Genomic DNA, 25,212 nt, shown 5'->3' on the forward strand with positions numbered 1-25,212 from the left:
CATGTAACTATTGCTTTAATGACTCTTCATTTACCGTCCCAGTCCGATTAGCGTGATATTCACTCTCCATTGAGTACTGTTTTTGTTTTGCTCTTTGCCATTTAGCGCCCCTATTGTAATAAGCGCTCTTTTCAATATGCGCCCCTTATAATAAGTGCCCCTTCCAATAAGCTCCCTTGCAATAAACACCCCTTGCAATAAGCGCCCCTTGCAATACGCAACCCTTCCAATAAGCGCCCTTTCCAATAGGTGCCCTTTCCAATAAGCGCCCCTTGCAATAAGCGCCCCTTGCAATAAGCGCCCCTTCCACTAAGCGTCCCACGTAGCAAAAAAGACATGCAACACATTGATATAAAAAAAGCCAATTAGACGAATGAACTTAGGGTTCTGCGTTTTTATCTAAACGTTACATTGAAAATTGAGTCAAAGTATCTGTTGTTTTTCACTAAAGTATTGCACCACGTTCATATGTTTATGAGCTATGAAAATCGAATCAATAAAGTAGTCATGTTTGGTCAGGGTTGATTTCTTTAGGAGCGTTTCGGGCTGTTCCTGTGTTCCTAGTTTCAGTACGCGTACATTGAGTTGACTTAGGCGCAATTTGCAACAATGTTTCTTATTTTTTGTTATGAACACCGTAGTTTAAGCGAGAAAGGCTTTTGACAATGTTCGCGCCATTTTGAATAAAATTCACTTATCTTTGTTTACGGAAAGTTTACGGCGTGTTTTCCTTTCATTTATTCCCGGCATTTGACCATTTTGGGGTCTTGTTGTTGTAAAAAACAAATTGACGTCAGTTTTTTTACGCGTCTGATAAATTTCGTCATAACATTGTCATAACATTGACGATGTTATGACCCAATTTATCATCAATAAGAGGACACGCATAAAAAAACTGACGTCAATTTGTTAATTAGAATTATCTCTTTCACATTGTTATTAAAAATTTTGAACCCAAGATGGCAGGCATTTTTACACATGACGTCACTATGGTGTGATTTGACGCAATGATTGACACCCGATTATCACTAAAGCGTACAAAGTGGGATAGTTTACAAGTTGTTTCCTCACGCTATTTGACTCTCTAGTTTTTACTTTCTTGAACGCGAAGCGACTGACACAAAGATTTACATTAAAACCGAACGACGGTTAAACTCAACTGAACTTGAATGATAATTAATAGCTTAAATATCCCTAGCGGTTCACAAATTCTGCACGCATTCATAGATTAATTATTCCGAGTGATTCACACATTCTACACGCATCTAGTATTACAACACACGCCATACAAGTTTGATTACTCTTGAGTAAATAGTGCCATGATACATGAGAAGGGGTGTCTCAAACAGCTCTCTCCCCCTCAGACACACAAACAAAGAAAAAAGTCCAGGCTAAATAGTATTAATGGCCGCAGCAAAATAATTTGGCAGTCTTGGTAATTGCATTATAGAATGTACACCACTTACATTGTCAATTTGTCAAAATGTCAGCTTGCTATTCAGATAAACTTACCCGCCTCTACCTTGACCTGTTTGAAGTTCTGTTCGTCTTCCATCCCTTCCCCAATCTTGTTTGTGGCAGTTACCTTGAATTCGTAGAGTTCACCCCTCTCCAAGTTGAGCACATGATATTCGTAAGCAAGGGAAGAATGGATGCCTTTCCAGAGCTGCACTTGGCCATTTCCATTCACTGTCCTTTGGTAAACCGTGTATTTTGTTATAGATGCACCATTATTACGTGTCTCCTTCCACTTCAAAAGAAAGTCACATTTGTCGATCTTGTCAGGTACTTCAAGCAGTTGCACCGGCATTGGAGCGGCTTAATAAATAAATAAATAAATAAATAAATAGAGGCTCCTGTCAGGATACATTCTGGTGGATAAGTTGTTTTGATCACATGAGATTACGTGTCTATGGTAACGATGTTTGCAAGTATTTTATGAACATTTTGTTTCTGGTGGATAAGTTGTTCGATCACATGAGATTACGTGTCTATGATAATAATGTTTGCAAGTGCTTTATGGAAATTTTGTGTTTCTCAGTATGTAATTCGGTCTTTATTAAAGACATTCAATATAAGAGAAAAATAATATTTCAAAATCTTAGCAATTCTTGTATCTTCATATGATTTTCTGATTTTTTTTTTTTCGAATAATCTTTAGACTGTTTCTTTTCCATTTTCAAAAAATCGTAAACCCAAGATAGCAGGCATTTTTATGCATGACGTCACTATGGCGTGATTTGACGCAGTGATTGACACCCGATTATCACTAAAGCGCTCAAGGTGGGATAGTTTCTACGCCATACAAATTTTATTACCATTGAGTAAGTACTTTAACAGATACATGAGAAGGGGTGTCTCAAACAGCCCTCTCCTCCTCAGACACACAAACAAAGAAAAAAGTCTAGACTAAATAGTAGTGGCAATTGCGTTGATTGATTGTTTAATGGCCGCAGCAAAAAATATTTGACAATTTTGGCAAATGCATTCATAGAATGTACGCCACCTATATGGTAAATTTATGTCAAAACGTCAGCTTGCCATTCAGATAAACTTACCCGCCTCTACCCTGACTTTTTTGAAGTACTGCTCATCTTCCATCCCTTCCCCAACCTTGTTTGTGGCTGTTACCTTGAATTCATATAGTCCACCCCTCTCCAAGTTGAGCACATGATAATCGTTAGCAAGGGAAGAATGGACGTCTCTCCAGGGTTGAACTGGACCACTTTCATTCACTGTCCTTTGGTAAACCGTGTATCTTGTTATAGATGCACCATTATCACGTGTCTCTTTCCACCTCAAAAGAAAGTCACATTTGTCGATCTTGTCAGGTACTTCAAGCAGTTGTACTGGCATTGGAGCGGCTTAATAAATAAATTTAAAAAAACATGGGGATGAATATTTTTTCTAGTTTAGGAAATAAGCAACTGATCAGAAAGTTACGGTAACTGTTGAGATTGTCAAAGGTAGGTTGCAGGCGCCTCATCTTGAAAATATTGGCCAGTTTTTTTCACGTTTGGCCGAGATCTATAACTCTCCTTAACCTTAATGAGTAGCTTCATAAATATACACGCCCGAGGTCCGACTGCAAAACCAAGGTGATATGAAAAGCTGGAAGCGTACAAAAAAGGCAATACCTCGATCGCTCAACATCGCCTCGGGAAACATTCAGATTCTTAGGAAACAAAACCTACAGTTTCACTCGGAACCGTCATTAAGTGTTTATTGAAATATGCCAGCTTTGTAAACTTTGTTAAGAGCGTTTTCCAGTCATCCAATTGTCGTGAAACATCCTATTCGTGCTTAGTAGGCACCATCATTAAGTTCCTCAAAACAAGAAGCGGACTGGTCTTTAATCACTACTCGTCAGTGCACTGGTTTTAGAGTTAAGATGAAGTGATTGACTGTTAATTATATATTTTAATCACTCGATCTATCGGTATGTTTTCACGAGAGATTACTAATATACGCCCATTTTAGTAAGCAATTGAAGGCAATTCTTTTGTTTAATGGGGATGAAGTGATTCGATTAAGCGTCCCCTTCCAAGAAGAGCTCCATTGTGAGATGCGCTCTCCATTGAGTACTTTTTTTATTTTACTTTTTTCTTTTAAGCGCCCCTGTTCTAATAAACGCCTCTGGCAGCGAAAAAGACATTGACATTAAAAAGACTAATTACACGGAGAAACTGACCCACGGACGTAAAAGGATGAGGTGCATGCCACGTCACCAATCAAAGAAAATTGCGGATTCTCGTAGAGCGAACTCAGGGCCATCTACTCAATAAAATTTATTTTGCTGTGCCTAATTAGCAAACTTGCGAAAACACAGAGGAAGGGTTCCATCTATTTCCCCTAACCTTGTGGATCTTTGTACCAAGGTGAAGGTAAGAGTTTGCTTGTATTTCAGAGGGTTAAGAGGTGTCCATTCTTATCTGAAAGTAATATTGCTGATGCTTTTCATTAAAGTATTGCACCATGTTCAAATGTTATGCTCAAAACAAATAAGGACCCCCTCTGAACTACGAAATTCGAATCAATACAGTAATAATGTTTTCACAGTTGATTTTTTTTAAAGTGCCTATGGAGTAAGAAATAATTGCTGCTTATTTGAAAGGCTTTTCAAAATAAAGTATGGCATTTTCCTTTTTGGAATAGTTTTGCCCGTTTAAGAGAACCGGCTTTTAGAGATATTGATGTTTTTCCATCATGCAAATGAGGAAAGTGATGGCGTCATAGGTAGTGCCACAAAACAGTAAAACACTGAATCAAGAATATCTCTTGAAGTATTGGAGCGGAGTTCTTCAGGCTTGTCACTAGAAATGTACATCACAAAAGATAAAGAATGACACTGGTTGTGCCATTTCTAGTCTCTTTATGGCTCCAGTCTCTTTATGGCAAAAACCCAAAAATCCTTATTTGCAACCCTTTAAAGTGGGATAGTAGGTTCCATTCGAAGCACATATGGTGCTCATACTGTCTTAACTCTCCTCATAACATTGTTGGGAGTGGATGATCCTTGGTTTAGACAAAAACTGGGAATTTCAGTCTTAATTAAGACCTGACCAGCTCCAAAATTGTTGTCATGGCAACAGCACAATAGATGTAATTTTGTTTGTTTTATGATGTTTCTAGTGCGCGCTTCTACAACACACACTGACTACCTCGCTTGAAACATGCGCATGCAAATTATCCTGGACTCCTCTTCTCCCACGTGGGCTCAAACCCTATATGGTGCCATGAAGGGAGTGTACAAAGACTGGACAAAAAATCATTAGCATCAGGATTTTGGTGGAGAATTTCTCAGTTGATCGCATGAAATGACGTGTCTGTGGTAAAGATGTTTGCAAGTGTTTTATGTAAATTTTGTGTTTCTTAGTATGCATTTCTGTTTTTGTAAGATTTCTGATTTTATGAAAAAACATAATATTTCAAAATCTTAAAACATTTTTTATATCTTCATATAATTTTCTGGGTTTTTTTGAGAATCATTTTTAGACTGTTTCTTTTACATTTTTATAAAAATCTTAAACCCAAGATGGCAGGCATTTTTATACTTGACGTCACTAAGCGTGCGAGGTGGGATAGTTTAAACGCCATACTAGTTTTAAACCATTGAGTAAATCCTTTGACAGAAACATGAAGAGGGGTGTCTCAAACAGCCCTCTTCCCCCAGAAGTATTGACAAAGAAAACGTTAGGCTTAATGGTATTAATTGCCACAGCAAAAATATTTGGCAATCTTGGCAATTCCATTCATAGAACGTAGCCCACTTGCATGATAAAAGTTTGTCAAAACGTCAGCTTGCTGTTCAGATAAACTTACCCTCCTCTACCTTGACTTGTTTGAAGTTCTGTTCATCTTCCATCCCTTCCCCAATCTTGTTTGTGGCAGTTACCTTGAATTCGTAGAGTTCACCCCTCTCCAAGTTGAGCACATGATATTCGTAAGCAAGGAAAGAATGGATGCCTTTCCAGAGCTGCATTTGACCATTTCCATTCACTGTCCTTTGGTAAACCGTGTATTTTGTTATAGACGCACCATTATCACGTGCCTCTTTCCACTTCAAAAGAAAGTCACATTTGTCGATCTTGTCAGGTACTTCAAGCAGTTGCACTGGCATTGGAACGGCTGAGTATAAAAGAAATCATGGGTGTAAATATTTTTTCTAGTTTAGGAAATAGCCAACTGATTAGAAAGTTACGATAACTGTTGAGATTCTAAAAGAAGGTAGGTTGCAGGCGCTTAATCTTCAACACATTGCCCAGTTTTTCTCAAGTTAGGCCGAGAACTATAATTTTTCTTAATCTTAACGAGTAGCTGCATCATGTATGTACAAACCCGAAGTCCGACTGCCAAAATAATGTGATATAAAAAGTTGGAAGCATACAAAAAAGGCAATACCCCGATCACTCCACATCGCCTTGAGAAACATTGAGATTCTCAGCAAACAAAACTAACTGTCTCACTCGGAACCGTCATTAATTGTTTATAGACCTCTTAAGCTTGGGCGGTTTGTTTTCCCATTTCAGACCTTGTGATATTCTCTATAGAATTGTTCTTTTATCCATCTAAAAAATTTTTATTGATATACACGCGACTATTTGAAAATTTGAAACAGGAATTCTCAAGAAAATCATCACATGGTCTGAAATGGGACTACAAACCGCCCAAGCTAAAGAGGTCTATTGAAGTATGCTAGCTTTATAACTTATGTTAATAGTGTTTTGAAGTCCTCCAATTGTCATAAAAACATCCTATTCGTGCTTAGTATGCACCGTCATTTTAATGGCTTGGTCTTTTATCATAACTTATTGGTGCACGTGTTTTAGAGCTGGTCAATCAAATATCAACTCTTGACTAAGGGTAAAGTAATTGACGGTTAGTCACGTACGTTTTTTAATGATAATATTGGTGTCCTTCGTAAGAGATTGCTATGGACTAATCATTGTTAAGAACGGTTTCCACCAGCGTATAACCACGAGAACAAGTTACCATACGTAGAATCTGTGCCTTAGGTAACACCTTTAGGAACATTTCCAAACAAAAGCGCCAGTTATCAACATTCGTGAAGGTTTTCTGTTATCCGATCTGTTTTTCCTATATCTAGTTTTCGGTGGCTTTGCTTCCACCTTCAACAGAGTTGCAATTTTACGGTTGGTAACGAACCTAAACATTACAACTCTGATGAAGGTGGACAGAAGCCACCGACAACTAGGTGTAGAAAAACAAATCGGATAACAAAAAACTTTAACGAACGTCTATCAACCATCGCAGCACGGGAAGCAAGTATCAAAAAATTTCTGCTTATGATCATGAATTGGTAAAAAAAAAAAAAAGCCTTTCAGTACAGGGAACAGACATACATAATCCATTGCAACCACATTTAAGTTTACAAGCTTACTTTCCAAAACGGTGACTCTTTGGAAGTTATTTTCTTTTGCCCCTTCGCCACATTTGTTTGTTGCAGTAATGGAAAATTCATATGTCTTGCCCCTTTCTAGTTCGATGATGTATTCTCGAACTCGAGTAGTGGCAACTTCCTCCCACTTTGACTCCTGAGCTTGAGATGTGACGAGTCTTTTGTACACAGTGTACTTTTCTATGCTTGCTCCATTGTTTTCTGGCTCCTTCCATATTAGAGTTATATTTCCACCGTCTATCTCGTTGGGTAACTCATCCAGTTTAACCACTTTGGGCACACCTGTGTTTGTGTGGTAAATGGAGAAAAAATTCAACAAAAATATCAGCATAAGCAGCAGACATCGATGCAACCAAAGTTACCGGTTTTGGAGATTTTCGTGCTGTTATAACATTTAAAAATGGTAGTCATTTAAAATTTAAATAATGGAATATTTGAATGCGAATAGAATTTTTATGTTTTTCCAACTTAAGTTATTTTATCCTATTACAGTTTTATAATTACTGGAGATGGCATGTAACAACACAAAATGGTAGGGATTAGGGGAACGTGAATGCTTGATGCGCCACATCCCCTCACGACGAGGCTCTTGCTTAGTAGCCTCTCCCAAGCACGCGTCCATTCATTCGGATTTCTCATTGTGTGAGGAAGTTTCTATTTGAATTCCGACCGGTAAGGTAAGAACTCTCCAGTTTTTCTCTACCGGTAAGGCAACCGAAAGAGCGCTTAATTCTTTTGCGAGTTCAATTCGTCTCGACACGTTTTTCAACATAGCGGTTGTTGTCTCAAATGGGGCATTCTAGCGCATTTATTTCTGAAACGTCTGCAATGTGACTTAAACGCATTTACGTTCCCCTAACTTTGACGCCTGTAGCAGCTGGAGAAGCTGAATTAATATTTCCAGACCCTGTGGTAATTGCAGAGCCGGCCTCTTTTTTTAGGAGGATGGGTGTCTAGAAGCGTTGTTCAGAAGCCTCAAAGAACGTTTTAGAGACATACCATTAAAGAAAAACATAATAAAGACAGAAACGAACAATTGCCCTTCACAATGAAGAACAGAAATAAAAGATAGAGAGCCATGTTAGCGACCCAAAAATTAAAATTTAACAGGTAGGAACAAGCTATGTCAGACAAGAAGTCGACGCACAAACAAGCCCTACTGAGTGCCCAAATTGAAAAATTGACCTTAAGGGCGAAACCTCGAAGGCAATAATAATAACCTTGAGGGCAAAACCTCGAAGGTAATAATAATATTTTGTTTTACTTTTTTGACTGTTGTAAACCGTTTGGCGTTTTGGTGGCCCTCAACTCCACTGGTCAAAATATTTCCACCAGATTGCAATTTGTTATTTCAACTACAAACTGGTTATTTTCAATAAAGCGGTTTTGGAATTTCCCTCAGCCATTTTACTCCAAACCTCTGTGTGAGAGTAAATTTTGTTGCCCAGTAAACGAGCTCATCAACGCATCATTTGTCAATAATTATTATTCAAGAGCGCCCTGAAGGAAAAACATAAAACAACCTTTTTTGAAACTCTGGATCCCGATGAAATTCCCTCAGCCATTTTACTCCAAACCTCCGTGTGAGAGTAAATTTTTGCGCCCAGTAAACGAGCTTAGTAAATGAAGCATTTGTCAATGATTATTATTCGAGAGTGCCCTGAAGGAAAAACTTAAAACATCCTTTTTTTGAAATTCTGAATCCCGTTTGCTTTGATAGTTATATAATTAGTACGTCATTATTAAAAAACACTACTTAGGAATTCAATTCAATCTACAGTGCCTCTCTCTGGCATCTCTAGCTTGGCATTTTAATTCCGTTGTATATACACACCAAGACTTGCTAACTAGAAACCCGGGAAGTTAATTTTAGTTCGCAATGAGTGGCACGGGAACAACCTTTTGAACCTAATCATATAGGGCGATTACTTGGTGTTTCGCCCGACAAATGACAGGGTTCATTTTATATTTATTTTTTAGTAGGATTGCTCTGCATTTGGTGGAATAAGGGACACAGTGAGGCAGCAACAACAACAACAATGCCTTATTTACTCTGGACAATTAATACAGATTTGCAAAGAATGATGACTTGCATTGTCTCACAGTCCTTTTTTTACTGTTGTTACAAGCAAAATTACAAACTTTGCCAGGATGTACGCAAACTAGGAAAGCCTGCTTTAGTGTTATTTGTCCCTGTAACGCTACGAGACGCATAATAGATCGAAAGGGTGTAATGAATACAATAAAAGACAACTGGGCCACCACGCCACAAGGCCACAGCGCAACTGCATCACCGCAGCACTACAGCATTGTACCACTACGCAATTGCTCCACTGGGGCACTAGAGCATTGTGCCACTGCGCCACTATCCCACAGTGTCCCTGCGTCTCTGCATCACCTGGTACCTGTGTTGGCGCTTAGCTGCGCCAGTGCACCGCTGTGTCACTGTGCAATTGCTCTACTGGGGTACTAAGCCTTTCTACCACTGTACCACAATTCCACCGTATCACTGCATCACCGTATTACTCGACAGCTGGGTCGTTGTGTGACGGCACCACTGCACCATTGCGCCAATGCGCAACTGCGCTAATGATAATTTACCCTGACAAAAGAACAGAGGTAATGGAATTCCTGCTGCGCCACTGCGCCACCTCTGCGCTGCTGCGCCAGTGTGCAAAAAATGATGTACCCTGACAACAAGAACAGAGGTAATGGGATTCCTAATAAGTCACGGATACCGACGATCATGAGACTCCACAGCAGAGCGCTACTGCATCGGCCCTTGAAAAAATAGTTCGGTCTAATCGGAATAATGAGAAACGCGATCAACCAAACACATCTAATAACAGCAACCGTAACTTACCCAACACGTTGACTCTTCTGATGTTTTCTTTATCACTCTCGCGGCGACTATTTGATGCCGTTACAACAAACTCATATGTTTTGCCTCGATTCACTTTCACACGGAGTAAGAGCTGAAGTGCATCTTTCATCTTAAGTTCCGTCCACTCTCCCGGACCTCTGGACGTCACGATTCTATAGTAGGGCGTGTAATGAGTGATGGGTGCCCCATCACTTTTCGGCTCAGTCCATTTCAAGGTTATGTAGTCGTTGTTGGTTACTTCTTCAGGTAGGTCTTCGAGAGCCACTGGGTTAGGGACGGCTGTTTCAAACACAGCAAAGTAAAAATATTATTAATGAAATACGGTACTTCTTTTGCATGGGACCATAGGCCATTTCCGAGTTCCCTTGTGCCTCTGTTTCAAAACGAGTGTAAGTGCGAAACCACTGTTATGAAAATGAGTTTGATTTGCATGAAAATGAACCTGTAGGCCGAAGTCATATGAATGGTTTCGCGCTTAGACTGGTTTTGACACAGAGGCAAAAGAGAACTAGGAAATGGCTTATTGCATACGTTTCGTTTATTCATATGACCATTAATTTTACAACATTGTACTAGCTAGGATTATAAGATTCAGATCCGTGTTACATGTCGCATTTAGTCATTTGCGTTTTCTATGGACTGTATTTTATCTGTCCGTATGTCTGTCTGGTTGTCAACAATAATAACAACTGTTGTAAATCCCGTGGAACGAGGAGGCGTACGAGGGTATAGAGAATCACATACATTTTAATCACAAGCGAGCAAGATGAAAAGATACACGATGGATAAATTGATGACTTATGTGTCTTTGGGCTCGTGGCTACTAATGGAAACGGCCGCAGGCCTGAAATGGAGAAACAGGCTTCTAAGCGTTACTACGACGTCCCTCACTTTCTTAAGGAAAACAAAACAAATGTTCAGATACAAATTCACACTGTAAGCTGCATGCTTATAAGTTCAGTCTATCTGGAGCCTTAACTCTTGTATTGGACCTACGAAGTAGTAGCACAGAAGGATCCGCGGTTCTGCTTGGAGATGCAGATTCGAGTGACTCAGCAGAATAGCAATCAGAACTTTCTGGGGAAACAGGGGCACTGTTGGCACTACGCTCTTCGTGATCCGCTGCATACGAGATGGAGTGAGTAAATGAAACATCATCAGGGACTTCATTGCTTCGGAAGTGGAAAGACTATCTAGCAGCACGAGAATGATGATGGTTTCACCGAAGTGTTTCACCTTTTTCAGTGGCTACTAGGTGCTAACGTGTGGTATTTGCCTCATGTTGAACAATGCCTGGCATACAGGTACCACTACTAGTAACTAGATTGAGGACACGAACAAGATCTTCTGGTAACACGAATGAAGTGGCCGCTGCGCTGGTTTATCATACTGCACCTTCCGGTTATCCTGTCTGCGTTGTAATTTAACATGATGTCTCCACTGCAGATAATCAGGGCTAAGACACAGCGGGCAGGTTTGTCTGATATATCCGGCCATTCAGAAGCTCTGTAGGTGAAGGAAAGTCATGATTGAGAGTGGGGTGCTACGGAGACAAAGCATAGCTGAATGAGGATCTTGGCCAGATGTCTTCCATTTGTGCAAAAGATCTTTCACACTTTGCACTGTCCTCTCACGAAAAAATACAGGGGAAGTATATTGTTATAATTAAATATTATCATAATTATAATAATGTCTTTATCTATTTGATAAAAATACATATCAAACGTTACAAAGTAGAATGGATGTGAGATGAGTAAATCAGTATTTAAGACTGAGCTCCTGAAAAGCAGCAGATGTGTATTGAGAGCCATCGTCTGTTACCGGCTTACTTGAGATCCCATGTTCGTCGAAGACAGGTATGCAATGGCCACGGACGACTGGATGTTAGTAAGCTTTTTGACCTCAGGAAACTTGCTGTAGTAGTCAACAACTAACAAGTGGTTAGCATTCTCCCAGAAGAATATGTCAGAGTCTAAAGTATGCCATGGCTTCTGCGGTACATGATTAGGCAGCAAAGGTTCCCTGGCATTCAACTTCTAATGACGCTGGCAAGGGGAGGGGTAGCTCTTAACCAGCTCCTTAATATCATGGTTGATGTTTGCCCAGAATACTGAGCCCTTTACCCTGGGCCTGCAGTTCTCGGGACCCTGATGGGCGTATTGTAACTTTTTCAGAACATCACGCTGAAGAGACTCAGGGATGACAATACGCGTCCCCAAAAAGATCGGGCCATCCACTACAGTATACTCATCTCGATAGTTCCAGTAAGCATGAAGATAGGCAGGGCAATCAGATCTCTTTTCAGGCCATCCATGTATGATGACTTCACGCCGGACCTATAAGGTTGTATCCTTATCGGTTTCTTTCAGGCTGGGACACTCTCGTTGGGCTTGCATTAAGATGACGATGGACCTCGCGTACAGATACATCAAACCCTTGTACGACTTACCAAAACAAGAGATGATTCTTGAAAAAGCGTCAGCTGACGCATTTGCATGTCGTACTTCTGTATGCGCAGCATCCTAGCGATGCGGGGTGGTGCACTTGACAGCTGTTTTTTGAAGATAGCCTCTAGTGGCTTATGCCGTAGGCATAGTAATGGAACTTTTCCGAACCAAAAAGAACAGCTAACATTTCTCTCTCAATATTGAAGTAAAGACTGTCAGTTGCGGTCAGCAACTTACTAGCAAACTCCACTGGACCATTGCCTTGCAGGAAAACGGCTCCTAAACCCCTCTTTGAGGCATCCGCTTGAATGGTTACAGTATGGGTGCTGTCAAAGTACTGCCATGAGGTAGTGGCCATGATTGTTTTCTTGATGCATTCTACGGCAGATTGATGATCAGGACTCCAAAGAAAGTCTCCTGTCTTCTTGGTGAGCCCCCAAAGGCTAGCTGCTATGGATGCTAGCTTAGGAATGAAATGACTCAGGAACTGGACCATCCCAAGGAATGTTTGTAGATCTGCACGGCTTGTGAGGGATCCATAGACAGTATGTAGTCGACCTTCCGTGGATCAGGATGCAGACCTTCACTACCAATGGTATGGCTAAGAAGGGAATTCGAGTGCACCTGAATTTGAATTTGTCCAGGGTGAAGCGAGGACCAGTGTCACGAGCGAGCACGCTGAAGAACAGCACTAAGGTTTTCATCGTGATCGTTAAAATCACTGTTGTAGCCATACACAACAATGTCATTTGCAATTCCAGTGACACATGGTAAGTCATCACAGGTTTCATCTGCTTTACTTTGGTAAATGTCCGGGGCACAAAACGAAAAGCAGACACTGAAATCTGTATGTTACATACTGCGAATTAGAGGTTTTCAACAGTCAACAGTCAACAGCCAGCTTTCCCCGGTGAGCTTGATATTCCAGTACCCTCTGCGTGCATCAAAAATTGAGAAGCATTTGGAACCACTAATTTTAGGTAGAAAATCCTCTAATGTAGGTGTAAAGTTGTGCGGCCTCTTGATAGTTAGATCTTTCGGGTCCAGGCAGAGCCGCAATACACCAGTGCGCATAGTGACGCATACCAGGGAGTTGATCGTGGCCCAATAAGTTGGGTCGGTAAGTTTTGCTTGGATTTTCTACCCAACCAATGAATCAAGTTCCTTCTTTAAGGGTTCCCTGTGGGATTCTGGAACACTTCGTTGAGAGCGCAAAACTGGGGGATCAGCAAGATCAACTCTTATACTGTATTCGCCCGGAAAGCAGGTAACATCTTCAGAGTAATCATTGTATTTTCTGAACACCTCGTCCTCAGCGACTGGATCTAGGTCGCTAAAAGGTCGAAGCTGAGCACTTGGCTTGGCTGCCTCCAGGGTTTGTGACACCGGAATTCATGGTAACCAGGTTCACATCTGCACATGTTGATAGGCTTAATACGTTTGGCTCATTACCATCAACAGCACGGAATGGGTATGATTTACAGGAGCCAGTATCGTCCAGTTTGAGTACACAGGTGCCATGATGCCCAACAGCATGTCCACCAAAGGCAGTAATGATGGTGATAGATGGTATGACACTAGTAGGGTTCCAGGATGAATTTGGGAAGAGTGACTTGTAGATACTCGGAAAGATAATGTTTCTTTCAGCGCCACTGTCTACTTTACACAAGAGCGGTTTCTTGTTGTGATCTGAGGCCACTTCCACCTTAAGCAACGCTTGGGTTTCACTCTTTGTGAACTGATTAGCTGACAAGATATGGGAGTACATCTGTCCTGAAAATGATGTTTCGGGGCTGTCTTTTCTTTGATCACGAGCCTCAACGCTAAGGAAATGCTTCTTTCTATAAGATTTCCCTTTCGTAGGTTTAGGTTGCCGCCCTTCGTCGTTCCCTTTTTGTCAGGCTTTGATGAACGGCAGACGTTTCTTCAATGTTTCTATTTTCCAGGTATGCATCGTATTTTAAATCATAAGCAGGGCAAGCATCGCTCAGGAATATATATCGCGCTCGGTAGCACAGCATCCAAACAAACGAATGGGGGTTGGTTGCGTGGGGTTTGATGGGAAGATCATGTTTCAGCGGGTCAACATGAGTTGAAGTACCGGGTGAAATTTTTTTGATTTGGTTACTTGCTCTTCACTCCGGGTAATATCCAGAGCAGTATTAAGCGTGAGAATGGCGTCCTTGTCTAGGAACTTGGTTTTTGGTTTGAATACGCTTGGAAATAGATCCAAAGATAAGGGCATCGATGATATGCTCATCTGGGCTGGTAAAATGGCATTCTTCGACCGGTATTCGAATTGCATTGTCTTCAAAAATGATCGAATCCACTGTTTCACCCAGGTTCTTGTTTCAGGGTCCTGAGCTTGTACCTTGATTACCGAAGTTGCTCTTTGGAGACAGGTAATTCTCAAGGCGCGGTTAGTCGGTATCGAGTTTCGTCTCCTCTTGAGCGATTAAAGTCCACTCGGAAATTAATTCGATTCCATTGTCGCTCGACCAGATAAGAAAATAGTTTTCCTTTCTCCGATTTGTGTTTCCGCGGGCCAGAAAAGTTTAGCTTGCATCGTGCTTTAAACTTCTTGAACGCTTGTCGAGCGTCCATGGTTGGGATTGGTTAACCTGCCTTGGTTTCGACGAAAGTGAAATAAGGTTATTTACCGGCCTAGTAAGCTGAAGATACGGTAAGGTTGAGCAGTTCAGCAATTTTCTACCACTCCTGACACCATGTTTTATTTCTCGTGGAACTAAAAGGCTCACGAACGTAGAGAGAATAACACACGTTTCAATCACAGCTAAGAGAGATTAAAAGATACACGATGAAAAAAATGGCAACTTTTATGTATATTGAGCCCCTGGTGACTAATGGAAACGACCGCAGGAACCGGAAAGACAGGTTTCTGAAGCTGTGTTTACATTAAAGCCGAAACGTGATTAGAGTAAACATGTTTCAAGGAAACATGTTCCGCCTAAACATGTTTGTCATTGCATTGTTTACATCAGATGTCGGTTTCAAACACGTTTCATTCATGGTTGTATAATTCATGCTGTTTCATGGTACTCGCATTTGTCATAGTTTTGCGGCAATGTTCTCCAAAATATTCTGCTTTCTACCCATCACCGATAATTGCGGTTGTATTTCTTCATTGGTCCATATTTCAACTAGATATTTGGCCTCATAACAGCCCCAATTTTGTTTCTTTTGGGCACTCGCCTCCTCTCCGTATCCATCCACCATTTTGAACGTGTTTGGTCTGATCGTGATTGAAACTACCCCGCGAGGTTGTTTCAATCATGCTCAGAATAATCAGGTTTCAACCATGATTCGCGCAGTGCACTGTCTGATGTGAACACTTTTCATAAAGAAACATGTTTCATTCGTGATCAGACTAATCATGTTTCGGCCTAGTGTTAACACAGCTTAAGATATACTACGACAAAATCCACTACCACGACCATACCTGTATCTAAAAAATATGATATTTATAACAATTCAAGTGTTCGTTTTTGTCGCAAAGATAAGTGCAACTTGATTCTTGATTGTTCTGACTCAGCTGGAAATTGTTATTCCGAATTAGACAGACACGTTTCTAAAGGCCTAAAATCAAAATATTTAAAAAAGTTTTCATCTTGTTCTCGTTGTTGTTTCGCATGAAGCATTTGGAGGATGTCCGCGTAAGGACTGACAGCACAACTTTTGGAACATGAACGATTTCCCTTTTTTGAGGGCCGAGAATAGTATGAATAAATATCCCAGAGAGGCTTTTTTCATGTTTGTTTTAATTTGCAATCATCGTTTAAAGTAATTTCGCGACAATCAAGCTACCAATGAATGTGGGCTCCGCTATCGGACAAATTCTCTGTTCAAAGCTATAATATACACGTAACTTCGGCAATTTATAAGAAGCTGCGGTGCTAGCTTGTCTGAAAAAGTTTAACATTTCAGCTTGCCAGGTCACGAAGCATCAAGAATATTTATCGATATTTAGAAGGAATGTTACGGTAGTTAAGAACCACGCCTCCTGTTTATTGCCTCTCCGTCAATATGGCGCCCAAAACCGTGATAAGCTCTATTTAAAATCAGCTGGGTTGGCAAATTTCAATCAGCTCCTCTTACGAAGCGACGTTATCCAGTAAACACAAGGAAAATCGTGTTTTTCTCTTGCAAAGCACACACACTCACTCGAGGATTCTGGCGTTTTTCAGTGTCATGCCAATACCCTGGCCTCACTGGGAAGATTGCTTTGATACAGACCTCTCTGCTTTTCGTTTTTAAATGCCAGCTAGTTAGCATAAGAACAACTTGATTTACACAACAAAAGCAGTAAGGTCTGTATCAAAACAAGGTCACCTCCAGCCTCGCTGCCATTCAAAGGCCATGTCACTAAGCAGACAACTGTAAAATGGTCTATTCGGGTTAGCACGATGCAGGCTTTGAGTAACTACTGACTGCACGGTTACTATTCCAATATAGCGTCGGGCTCGGTTACTATTCCAACATGGCGTACGACTCGGGCGCTCTCGTTTGGGCCGACTAATTACGAACAGTGTCTACACCTGAGTGAGTGACACATTTGCATATAGGAGTCCCCGCAACAAACACATTTCTACGCTTCGCGTATCCACGAGTTTAAAAATGAGTCAGTCGAGTGGTTAACTAATAATTAAAGTAAAAACGGACGGACGAAATTTGACAATTTAACAAGCAAAAGATTCGAAGCGAGCCTTGATTATATCTTTTTCGTAACGTCCATTTTACAGCGGAGCCACCAATACTCTAAAGGTTTGCGAAGATGTTTCTGGGGGGTTATTCAGAGTCACTTATTATATGCCGTATCGCACATTTTTTGGCACGCTTCGGCTGGATGTCAGGCGAGTTTGTTCGAGCCATGGTTCGCCTTTTGGCGAGACGCAATCGACCCAAAATAACCATGGCGAGACCAAACGAGCCTAATTTGCCATTGAGGCGTACCAAAAAATTTGAGAAAACTGGAAACTCCGGTTTCGTCTTAGAAAATCAGAAGTTTTAGAACAGTTGGCGATCATCGCGCAGTTAATGAGCGCCCGCCAGTTTAGTTTTGGCAGGAAAGATTTGACATTTCGCCCGAAAACAAACGTTCAATATTTAATTGCGTGCTTAAATGTTTATTTCTGATTCCATCTTTCAATTTGACACACGGAAAAATTACTCTTCATATATCGTAGGCATATCTGGTCATTGACTTGATATCGCAGGATATCAGGAGAGTAGACGTAGCTTCTAATTGGCTAATTGGGTGTGGTAGTAAAGCGCATTGCTTTCTAGCTGGATTTTTTTTTCTTTTTTTTCAACAATAGCGCGCTCTCATCGGCTACTATGTTTTGAGTGATGTAATGATAAGTCAGTTAGAGCGAATACGCATAAACGATGTTTAGAAGAGAGAAACCTTATCACTATAGAAGTTGATATCAGGGATTTACAAAGTATCAGAGAAAGCCAGAGGACCAAGAAGGGTGAAATTTTGAGTCACACTAGTAGCTGTACACGTCCTTCTTTCTCGTCCACAAGGTCTGTCTCATTTTTTCCTCGCTCAATCCAAGAGCTCGTTATCTAAGGTTAAAGGAATGTCAGGGGAAATTAGAGGTGAAAAAAATTTAAATCTTATTTATAGTGGTCATTCACTTAGCTACACAAGCACTAAGCTTAGCTAGTTCACAGGCGTCCCACAGAAACAGAGGAAACAAATACTTTAAATAAACGAAACATTATTAAAAATCCCAACTGGCAGGAAGCAGACCAGGTTTACAAAGCGTGACCGAGGATTTGAACTCGGGACTACCAGGAAACAAATCCCGCTAGTGGCAGGGTTGAGGCCTTGAATCCGGGACCTCCGGATTACAACACCAGCGCCCTAAGCCACTCGGCTACGCTGCTAACGTTCTCGTGGACTCCAGTAATGTATTTCCAGTAAGGATTTTTGACATTTTAGAAGTTATCATTTGTCTGGAAACCTGAACAAACAGCACTCTAAATAATACCCTGGCAGCAATCCTTTTAGATCATATACCTGAATAAATAGGAATTTCTATTCGCGGTTAATAGAGTAAATGTAGTTGTTGCTGAACAAACTGAAACGATTTTAAGCTGGAAAAACGAGGAAACATATTTCCAGAAACATGTGTAGCACGCGCATGTTTCAGCAACGTTTCCTGGTTTTTCCATTTGGGGCACATTGTTTCCAGCGTCAATTTTTTTTTTCCAGGAAACAAAATATGTTTCGGCTAAAAGTTCACTGAATGAAAACAATCTAGTTTCAGTACAAAAATTAAGCTTAGCTCTGTAATAAACTTTTTAAATTTACATTTGAGTCCAATCTTTTTATACTACAATTAATTTCATCAAACCCGAGCAACGCAATTATAATCTATCGATGATACATACATACATACATAAACTTTATTTAAGTGTCAGAGTGTTTAGCTAAAGATAACTAATTGGGGACACTAACATAAATACAAATATAAAATATAAAATACTAATATTATATAAAATATATAGGTAGGTAATAATTAAAAATATGTTTTATAGGTCTAATTAGTTAAAAAATAAGTTCAAGATTACTTAAATTGGTTGTATTATTATTATGTTGAGCAAGCATAGCAGCTGCATCTTCCGTCCAACACATCTGTTAGGTTAATAATAGCCGCATAAACATTTAAGCTCTCTATTTCGCAGTTATAGCTGCAAAGAGCGTTGTTTTCTGATGGGCTATTCTGTCGGGTCTTCCCGTTCATCTTTCTACTTTAAAAAATTCAAAATATGGACGTCTTCAGATGAGATTATCTATGACAGCAATATTCCTGAAGAAACGCTATCTCGCTTGCTTTCCTCGCTTTCGCTTTCAACTAAAAAAGTATGCAATCCACGACGGATTTCCCGCCTTTTCCATACCATCACTTTGCTTAGATGAAACTGAAATGTCCAAATTATCCATTGTTCCATTTCATCCGCGCTACCCGCTTTGTTTGTTATTTATCACTTCATAGCTTCCGCAAGCTTATGGAATACTTGGTAAATATTTACACCTTAAGTAGGGCGCATGGCGGGGGAGGGGGTTGAGAAAGGCCTGGGCCAGTCTCGTGCCTCGCGCTCGTCCCATTTGAAATGACTCGTTCAAACAATCATATTCCACCAGGTCCAATTACGTTCCAAACTACCTCATCACATGACCCAGTATTCACTAACTATTAGCATGAGCAGTTTGGCTGACGATGTAGGATTTAGTTAACAACACAAGTTACAGTTTTTATTACCTGCAGACAATAAAAACCAAAGTACCCCTACTACAAGTACCACTGCTGGGAGAATCAGAAACAGATATTTCCAGATATCTGGCTCTTCGTTTGTTTTCTTTTTTACTGAAAAAGAAAAAGTGAGATAGACCCTTTCACTTGATGTTCAGCGGTGACAGATCATGTCCTTATACACAGTACATGTTCGATATAGAAAAAAAAATAAGGGACGTAGTACTGTGATTAGTTCAGCCATCGCACGCACATGTGATGGCTTTTGAAAAGGGGCTATAAATTGTGAGATGGCAGTAAACAACTGCCAACAACTGTTCGACTGTCCACATTGCATTCCACGTTCCTGTTCTTCCGTTGAATACATTTTGAAATTCGTTCAACAATAATGAATATATTTCCCGTGAATTGCAATTGCCAGCTTGCCATTCAGATAAACTTTTTCCCTCTTTGCAAACAATCATGGGTGTAAATTTTTTTCCTAGTTTACAAATACCCAACTGATCAGAAAGTTCAGATTCTGAAAAAAGAGCCTCATCTTGAAAACATTGGCCAGTTTTTTCCAAGTTAGGCCAAGATCTGTAATCAACCTTCTTTACCTCAACGAGTAGCTGCATAAATTTACAAATCCTGAAGTCCGAATTCTAAACTACGGTGATATAAAAAGTTGGAAGCGTATAAAAAAGGCAATACCTCGATCGCTCGACATTGCCTCGGGAAACATTCAGATTCCTGGGAAACAAAACTAACTGCACCATCATTAAAATTCCTCGAAACTACTTTAATCATAACTTGTCGGTGCATGTGTTTTAGAGCTTGAGGCCACTTGAATATGAAATCTTGGCTAAATGTAATTATAAACTGGTTGACGGTTAATCACGTATTTTTGTTAATGGATATATAGGTAGGATATTTACAGTCACATACCCTTCAAGATTATATTAAGGAATTGGTTATTTGACCATTGAACCCTCTAGTCGCTTCAAGAATGCAATAATGTATCATCTATTTTAGTTAATGGATATATTGGTGTCCTTCGCGAGAGATCGCCATGGACTTATCATTGTTAAGAACGGTTTCCACTAGCGTATAAGCACGAGAACAAATACAATAAGTAGACTCTGTAAGCCGTTAGGTAACACTTTAAGGAAATTTTCCAAGCAAAAACGCCAGTTATCGTCAAATTTCTCCCTATGATTATGAATTGGTGAAAAGAAGCCTTTCAGTACATGGTACAGACATAAATAATCTATGGCAACTACATTTAAGTTTACAAGCTTACTTTCCAAAACGGTGACTCTTTGGAACTTATTTTCTTTCCCCCCTTCGCCAAATTTCTTTGTTGCAGTAATGGAAATTAAATTCATATGTCTTACCCCTTTCTAGTTCTTTGTCTGCTCCACTGCTCGCTGGTTTCTTCGGAGTACATATATTTCCACTGCCTATGTTGTTGTCCAGTTTAGCCGCTTTGGACACACCTGTGTTTGTATGTAAAATAAGAAAGAAATTAACAAAATATCAGCCCCAAGCAACTGACATCGATACAACCGAAGTTACTGGGTTTGGAAATTTTCGTACTGTTATAACATTTAAAAATGGTAGTCACTTTAAATTTGAATAACGTAAATGGAAGATTTGCTTGCGAATAGAATGTTTATGTTTTTCCCACTTGGGTTATTTTATCGTTTTATAGTTACGTGATTATTGTAGGTTGCAGGCGCCTCATCTTGAAAACATTGACCCGAAATTTTTTTCAAGTTAGGCCGAGATCTATAATACCTCTTAACCTTAACGAGTAGCCGCAGAAATACACACGCCGGATTTCCGACTGCTAAAATAAGGTGATATAAGAAGTTGGAAGCATACAATAAAGGCAATACCTCGATCGCTCGACATTGCTTCACATTGAGATTCCTGGAAAACAAAACTAGCTGCATCATCATTAAAATTCTTCGAAACAACTTTAATCATAACTTATCAGTGCACGTCTTTTAGAGCTTGAGGCCGCTTAAATATCAAATCTTGGCTAAAGGTAATTAGGAACCAATCACGTAATATAGGAATTGTTTTCGCTATTTATATAAGCAAGCGTAATGTACGCGCAGTGTGTGTGGAAACCAAGATGTAACGGTCCATTCGTGTGTATTAAAAGTAGGAGTTATTTTATTTAGCGCGACTCTACATTGGCGACGAGTATAATCTAAAGATTTCGTCGAGGTTCTCGACAAGGCTTTTTCTCAGTTATGCTAGGAGGCGAGACAGAAGTACCAAGCGGCAGTCGGCTGTTCGAGTCCGATCGCTCGACATTCCCTCGGGAAGCATTGAGATTCTCAGGAAACAAAACTAACTCCACCATCATTAAAATTCCTCGAAACAAAAAGACAGATTGGTCTTTTATCATAACTTGTCAGTGCACTTGTTTCAGAGCTGGAGGCCACTAAAATATCAACTCTTGGCTAAAGGTAAAGTGATTGGCGGTTAATCACCTTTTTTTGTTGATGGATATATTGGTGTCCTTCGCGTGAGATCGCAATGGACTTATCATTGTTAAGAACGGTTTCCACTAGCGTATAAGCACAAGAACGAGTACCATACGTAGACCCAGTAAGGTGCTGTTGGGTAACACCTTTAGAACGTTTTCCAAACAAAAGCGCCAAAATGTGATGCTAAGAGGCTAAATGTTTCTTGAAAAGTCGATGTCTCGGGGTCTTCTTTAATGTTGCTACAGATTCGCAAATTCTTAAGGTCGCCTCTCAACAGTTCCAGAGATTTACACTTTTATAATGAAAAGTTCTCTGGCCTGTAGCCGTTTTGAAAAGGGGAATGAGAATTAGGCTGTCGCGAGTTTCTAGTCAAGTACTGGCTTACATTAGGCTTGCTAGACAGATATTCTGGCACAAAGCCAGTCAAGTATTTTTCTAAAAGCAGGGAGGGCACTTATGAGGTAGAGCTGGCTGGGCATCCTTTTAAAACGGCGTAACATGGTCGTATGTCTTGCACCGCTTACATTCTAGAGGCGAAATTCTGTACAGCTTGTAGTTTGTCAATATTGCCACTGGAAAACAGATATAGCTAACAGAAGACAGTCTTTTGTGAAAAACCATTGCACTTCAACCCTTCGTGATAGGATTGCTCTACACTTGGTGGAAGGGACACAATGAGGCATGACTTACATAATGTCTCACAGTCCTCTTTTAAATTCGTGGATAGGCGAAGCGTAGAAACGTTCTTGTTGCGGGCACTCGGACATGCAAATGTGTCACTCACTCAGGTCTAGACACTGTCCGTAATTAGTAGGCCCGAACGAGAGCGCCCGAGCCCTACGCTATGGAATAGTGACCGAGCACAACGCCATGTTGGAATAGTAACCATGTGGTCAGCGCGAGCCTCGCTATATTGTTTGCGCGGTTCGAAGTGGAGTTTACTTCGAATGTTCGAGTTGGCGCTATGGCCAACTTGAAAGCTGAATTTCATGAATTTCATTTGACTCGTCCAAGCGTTAAACATGACGAGGAGATGAGCATTTTTTGCTAGAAAGTGACCTGAAAATGAATAAATCTCATGCTAATAATAATAATAATAATAATAATAATAATAATAATAATAAAAATAAAATATTTATATAGCGCCAATCCACTATTTGTAATAATAATAAAATATTTATATAGCGCCAATCCACTATTTGTCCATGGCGCTTTACATGCTAATGTGGTAAGCTTTGATGAGAATGTGTCTTATTCGTCGACCTTAATGAACTTATATAAGCGAAACGAACAATTTTTTTCAGCTATTGAAAACAGGATAAACATCGGCACCATTATATAATATTGTAATTTCATTTTAAAATTTAGTAGCATCTTAACCTGAAGAAGGCTAGGGTATAGTCTGCAGGTCAGCCGAAATATTGTTCTAAATGTATGACGTTGTGTCAGCCTTGCAGTAGTCTTTGATTTCTCATCGTTTTACTTTTCAAGTTTGGCTGATTAGATCTCCTGTGAGATCCAACGTTCAATTAAGCAAGACCTTCGTTCACACCTTTGCAGTTTATAGCACTGAAGTTTTTGTTTTATGTTGAGTTGTCCACGTCCTACCGACATTGAGTTACGTTTAGATTAAAGTTGTGTTCTCTATACTTGTCTTGTTTATTTTAGTTCCTTGATCTGAACTCTGAGTGGGATGTGAAATGCACATAAACTTGGAAAGAAATTCCCAAATATTTGATTTTGTTAAGCTTAAATGAGTCTTACCCTGTCTTTTTTTCACACTTTTGCTTCCTGATTGAAAAGATAACAAAGGGAAAGAAACCCCCGTGTGAGCTTGTTGGAACACATATTTATGGGTTGACAGAGTTTTTGGATCAACACTGAAAATGCTTCCAAAAGAGGCCACTTATTTTAATGTATTTTACGTGCAATATATATATATAGACAAGTGTGACCAGTGCGATGCTGGTTATGTCGGTTACACCCGTGGCCATCTGTTCGTACGCGTTGATGGACATAGAAGCAAGACCTCGTCAATACGCAATCACTATGATAATAGACACGCAGGCAGGATTCCGGGTGACCTTCACAATTGTTTTAGCGTGTTGAAAAAATGCGACAACAAGTTTGATTGTCTCATTAATGAGATGTTACTCATTAAACAATTACGACCGTGTTTAAATGTACAATCAGACTCAGTTCGCGCTAAAGTCTTCGTCTAACTTATGCAAATTAGTAACTCTGAATTCTTAGTTACTCTTGAAATCGCATATTTAATTAGTTTCCCTTGACAATGGCGCCAAGATGTCGCCGAAACGTCGGATTTGTTCGTTAGTTTTTGCCTGTATATGTTTATCTAAATCATTGTTGATTACAAGCGTTTCCACATTGGAAAAGAAGTGCTGTCTCATATGAAAACGTACCTATAGCCTTGAGTGAAATGCAGTGAAAAAGGTTTATAAACTCGTACGCTTTGTGAGATAAGTGCGACCTTGCGTGGCACGAACGCGGCTTGTTTTAGCAGCTTTTAATAATACACCAATAATTGCAAGTCCACCAACATGTTTCATCTCTAAATTACTTAATCCACGAGTTTGACCACATGTCTCCTTTGATTGCTGTTGTTACGAGCATAGAGTTGGCGATCGATGCAAAATTATAAACGTTGCCAGGATGTACGCAAACTGGGAAAGCCTGCTTTAATATTATTTGTCCTTGTAACGCTAAGGGACGCATTAGGATCGAAAGGGCACAATGAATAAAATTAAGGTGGCTGAACACAGTTTTTGATACCTGTGTTTCATTCACCTTTTTCTCTAAATCCCTTGATCTCTCGGTCGCCAAAAATGGCAGCAAGCAAGGTAAACATTACAAACTTTGGTTTCCTGATAGTTAACCTGACGTATGTGCCGTTGCCATGGCAACATGAATAAATCTAAACAAGCCTTTAAAATCGGCCACCTAAGGGCCCATTAACCGATTCATGCGCGCGCTCGCGCGCGTTGCTAAGGAAGTGAAATTTCACTTCCGCTTACTTACGTCATTCTGAGCGTGGAAAATGAAAACAACTCAATAACTTGCAAATTCAGTTCCATTTCAGATGTTTTTGTCTTTTTGTTTCACGACATGCAAAATACAAAAAGTACAAGCAAAGACAAAATAAGAGAAAACAGAAAAACAAGAGCAAGAGAAAGAC

General features: G+C 40.0%; 1 protein-coding gene across 2 annotated transcripts in view; it reads right to left on the reverse strand.

Moving 5' to 3' along the window:
• LOC145499976 (M-protein, striated muscle-like) overlaps positions 1 to 25,212 on the reverse strand; it is a 60,274-nt gene that overhangs the window by 27,464 nt on the left and 7,598 nt on the right. Inside the window, exons 2-8 of one of the 2 annotated variants that reach the window (XM_081479493.1) lie at positions 20,910 to 21,011; positions 19,543 to 19,647; positions 9,783 to 10,082; positions 6,902 to 7,201; positions 5,323 to 5,628; positions 2,559 to 2,864; positions 1,513 to 1,818 (exon numbers count right to left, since the gene is read on the reverse strand). In XM_081479493.1, coding sequence (XP_081335619.1) covers positions 1,513 to 1,818; positions 2,559 to 2,864; positions 5,323 to 5,628; positions 6,902 to 7,201; positions 9,783 to 10,082; positions 19,543 to 19,647; positions 20,910 to 21,011 — 1,725 coding nt within the window. The remainder of the gene's footprint in view (positions 1 to 1,512; positions 1,819 to 2,558; positions 2,865 to 5,322; positions 5,629 to 6,901; positions 7,202 to 9,782; positions 10,083 to 19,542; positions 19,648 to 20,909; positions 21,012 to 25,212) is intronic. The other variant, XM_081479494.1, reaches the window with a different exon arrangement.

This window comes from Orbicella franksi, chromosome 10, assembly GCF_964199315.1.
Source record: "Orbicella franksi chromosome 10, jaOrbFran1.1, whole genome shotgun sequence".
Classification (NCBI taxonomy): Eukaryota; Metazoa; Cnidaria; class Anthozoa; order Scleractinia; family Merulinidae; genus Orbicella; species Orbicella franksi.